The sequence below is a fragment of the Corvus brachyrhynchos genome, unplaced genomic scaffold (assembly GCF_000691975.1).
Source record: "Corvus brachyrhynchos isolate BGI_N302 unplaced genomic scaffold, ASM69197v1 scaffold542, whole genome shotgun sequence".
Taxonomy (NCBI): domain Eukaryota; kingdom Metazoa; phylum Chordata; class Aves; order Passeriformes; family Corvidae; genus Corvus; species Corvus brachyrhynchos.
Genome location: NW_008236766.1, coordinates 1,013,895 through 1,018,205, shown reverse-complemented (window position 1 = coordinate 1,018,205; position 4,311 = coordinate 1,013,895). Strand labels below are relative to the sequence as shown.

General features: G+C 44.5%; 1 protein-coding gene across 1 annotated transcript in view; it reads left to right on the top strand.

The window, feature by feature from the left end:
- The window catches only part of RPL27A (ribosomal protein L27a), a 2,305-nt gene extending 1,418 nt beyond the window's left edge, over positions 1 to 887 (top strand). The window contains exon 4 of the mRNA XM_017727344.1: positions 695 to 887. Coding sequence (XP_017582833.1) covers positions 695 to 823 — 129 coding nt within the window. The 3' untranslated portion in view covers positions 824 to 887. The remainder of the gene's footprint in view (positions 1 to 694) is intronic.
- The last annotated feature ends 3,424 nt before the right edge of the window (positions 888 to 4,311 follow it).

The window sequence follows — 4,311 nt, the reverse complement described above, 5'->3', positions numbered from 1 at the left end:
CTCTCCATGAGTGCCTGGGCTTTGCCTGTCCCACTGGGGAAATGCTGAACTGCAGATAAGCTCCAGTGCTTTAGTTCTCCATAGAGGTTCTTGAGACAGATCTCTTGGGCTGTAAGTAGTTAGAGAGGCACTTAGGCTGTTACATTTTTTCCTGTAAGAACTTTTTCTCCTATTGGTGTGTGTTTGTGGACAGGCACTGCCCTCCTTTGGGTAGGTGGTGAAAGATGGCTCGTTTGAAATGTTCCTGAAGGCATGTACAGAACTTGACATTGTGTGAGACCAGTTCTGCCCCTTGTCCACCCTCGAGACTAGAGTCACATCTCCACATGTGTGGTTGTCTTGGTGTGCTATAGTTCTCGGACAGAAACATCTGATCCATATTCACTGGCTGTGATGTCCTGTGTCTCAGCCAGCCACCGAATCAGGGACACTGCTCTGCCAAGTGCTGATGTTCTGCCTCCCAAATCAAACACCTGCCTTGGCCACTTGGGCCCCACTTCTCACCAGCAGTGACTTCAGCAGCTGTTGTGTTAATGGTCATGTGTCGTGATTGTCCTTTTATGTAATGAATTGCTGGATGAGGTTATGGTGATCATGGTTTTGTTTTTAACTGGTGTGTGCTTATAGACAGGCCTGAATGTCGGAGCCTGCAAGCTGATTACGAACACTGAACTTGTTCTTTAAATCTTTCTAGGGCTACTACAAAGTGCTGGGCAAGGGGAAGCTGCCCAAGCAGCCTGTCATTGTGAAAGCAAAGTTCTTCAGTAGAAGAGCAGAGGAGAAGATCAAAGAAGTTGGTGGTGCCTGTGTGCTTGTGGCATAGAAGTTTCTGTTTTATTCAAATCTTTTGAATAAACACAATGCATAAAGTGAGCTGATTTATAGAAGTTTGGGTTGTTCTGATTTTTCTTTCCTGACGTGTCCAGACACTGTTCACACTTCAGTCTTACCTGGTCAGTTATTTCTGGCAGTTTTTTATCAGTGGTTTCACTGCTTCTCATTTCACTGTGAACTTGCCTGACTGCAGTGTTTGGTACTTTCATTGTTTCATCTTTACAGCGTTGCAGAATAGGTTCTGTATTTGTGCTGCTCTTTTGTTGGTGATCCTCTCTACAGCTGTCTGCAAAAAGGTGACTTGGGGGTTCTTGTACCCTAAAGTGGCATCCAGGGGAAATCTGTGGGGATGGTGCCCTGGCCTGTGGGAATGGAGCAGCAGGAGTGAGGATAAAGAAATGCAGTGCAGCAATGCAAAGTGGTAGGAGTCTACCAGAAATGCTGTGTGAAAGAGACTTGGCATGGGAATTGTACCAGTGAGCTTTTGGCAATGCAAAAAACTAGTTCTGTTTCCACCAAGGTGGGATATAGGAGGGGAGGAACGGGAGATCCCTAGGTGCAGTGAGGGACAGATGGGAAGAGCTGAAATAGGCTTGAGGAAACAATTTAGGGTTTCTACCTTGTTACTGCTGCAATCTGTGCCCTCTGAGCTGGATACAAAAATCCTGCAGTTCCCTGGTCTGGGACAGAGCTGGTGCCAGCTATCCTCAAGCTTCCTTAAGGTGGCAAAGCAGTGGCACAGCTCTAGAGCAGCTGTGTATGAAGTTCTGATGTATTGGGTTTAACATGACTACCTAAAATGATCCCTGCTTGGTTGTAACATCAAACTAGGACTTCTGGTGTCTGCAAGGCTTTTTGGCCCTTCATGCCAAAGCAGGGTTTAATGGTAAAAAAATCAAATAACTAAAGCCGGTGGTTTAGTTATTTACTGGTTCTCAAGTGTCAGACCAAAAGCTTATAAACACTGTCACTTAATTTATGTTTGCTGCTTTACTGTTGATAGTGGCAAATTACCTTCTACTGTGTGTGATAGAATCCTAGTTAATCAACTTCTAACCTAGTGTTTGGCAATAATTTAATTTAGAGGGCTTTTAGGGTGAGGTTGATGTGCATTCCATTTATAAAAGAGTTCATCTTAGCCCGTGGTACTGCTTCCTGTGAACAGCTCTGACATAAATGAGCAGTTTGTTCCAAAATGCAGAGGTAAGGATATGGGAACTCTCACTGGCTGCTGGAACTGCTGTTGCCTAGTATGTGATGCTGGGTGTCGCTCCATCCACCACCACTCTCTGGGCCCAGCCATCCATCCAGTTCTTTTAGTGAACAGTGCACCCCTCCAAGCCATGAGCAGCCAGTTTCTCCAGGAGAATGTGGGAAATGGTGTCAAAGGCTTTCCTGAAGTCCAGGCAGGCAGACAACAGCGACAGCCTTTCCCCCATCCACGAAGTGGGTCACCTGGTCATAGAAGGAGATCAGGTTGGTCAAGCAGGACCTGCCTTTCACAAGCCCACAGTGACTGGGTCTGATGCCCTAGTTATTGCACTAGTGCCACTTGATGGTGCTCAAGATGATCTGCACCATGACCTTCCCCAGCACGAAGGTCAGGCCTGTAATTCCCTGGATTCTCTTTCCAGGCCTTCTTGTAGCTCATTACATACATCAGCCTTCTCCTCCTCCAACTGCCTGCCTACTGCTTTGCACACATGCCTCAGAACAAAATTTTAAACACATTTTTTTCACTCTTATTCTTTCCCTTCCTGCCAAAAAAATTCGACACGTCTTTGTACATTGTTCAAAAGGCATACACTGAAATTCACAGTAACCTGTTGCTGCTCAGCCAGCCCCAGATTTGGCTTTTAAGGTGACAGAGCATTTCCCAGTATCAGGCTTTGTTTGCACTGATTCTCTGTGCATGGATGCTTTGGGCTGTGGTTTCTCTGTGTCAACAATGTGGTAGTTTCAGACCTCAACTTCCTACTGCAGAAATCACATGTTTTTGTAGGTGCTACTTTGTCTTCTTAGTAACAGGAGCTGCAAGAAATGACAGAGATGGAGTGAGCTGGGACACTGTGCTGCTCTAGTGACGTTTGCCTTTGATAGGTGGTCGATGAAGATGCACTGTGAAAAGTAAGCTCGTGTAATAGACACTGATATGATGTTAGTTAAACCACAGGCCCAACTGGCACAGCTCATTTCCAAAGGGACCTCTGGTTTTGGAATTAGAATATGAAGATTTAGTGGTAGGTTTGAATTTATCTAAGTAATTTGTCAGTCATGATGGTGGACATCTACCTAGTTGAATGGGTGTGAAATAGGATGCAGACTTCAACATAGGGTCCATTTTTTCCTCTAAAGTATTTTAAATACCAATGACTTCAGGATACAACACTTAACAAAACTACTGGTTGTTAATTTCTGAGGCATCATTTTTTTGTGTTGCAGAATAAAAGCCCAAACTCAGAGCCACTTACTAACCATTTCCACTGGCATCTAGCAGAAGACAGAATCCCTCAGGAGAACAGATAGCCCTAAGGTTAGAGCTGCTGCTCTTCTGTGCTGTGGAAATCTGGAGATTGCAGCTTCAGTTACATCCTGCTGGTAGCGGGGCCACCATGCCAGGGCAATTGGCAGCTACGTGGGACTCTGGTCCCAGGAGGTTGGATCAGCTGGAAGAGTGACTCCAGAGGAAATGAGGCTTTATTTGCTTTTTCTCCTCTGATACACTTGCAGGAGTTTCCCTTTGCAGTCTGTATCTGATCAACATCTCTCACAATCTCAGAACTGAGGATGAAATATGAACTGCAAAATTCTTAGTTGACCTTGGGGAGCTTAGGCTGGTGGGAGGAACACTGGGAAGCTCAGGTCTGGTCTATAATCTGATCTGTGGCCATCTTGATAATCAAAATTTGATTACTGCAAAGTGCATTTTCTATAAAGATTGTCAGCAGATGCTGTACATTTTTCAAGGCAGCTTTCTAACATGCATTGCTGAAATGATGGATGTATGGGTATTATTTTCTTTACCTGAAAACTGTAAAATATTTGAGTGAAATTGTAAAGGCAGTCAGAGAATCTCATCATTTTAATTGCACAGTTTCAGTGCTTCTAGCAGGAAATGTACAGCATGTGACAGTTCAGTTTTGTAAGTAGATCAATAGAACAGATTAGTTCAGTTTTTACAGAAGTTGCTAGTATTAGAGACATAGTGGGATCATGGTTTGTAAACCTTAAACCACACTTTCCTGCACAACAATCTGCAAAGATATTCTCCTTGGTAAAGCAGGTATGTGATTTCCAGCTGCAAGAAGCTTCTTTTTTCACGGGGGCTAAATGAATGTTGTTTGTTTGATCGTGCATCCCGTGTTGCCCTCTGGTTTGTGCTTGAGTGATCAAGTGTTTTGTGAACTGCAGGGCTTGTCACGAGCCATTTTGTGACTCTTCGTGTTTTTGGGGCCAGACTTCAGCCAGCAGGCATGG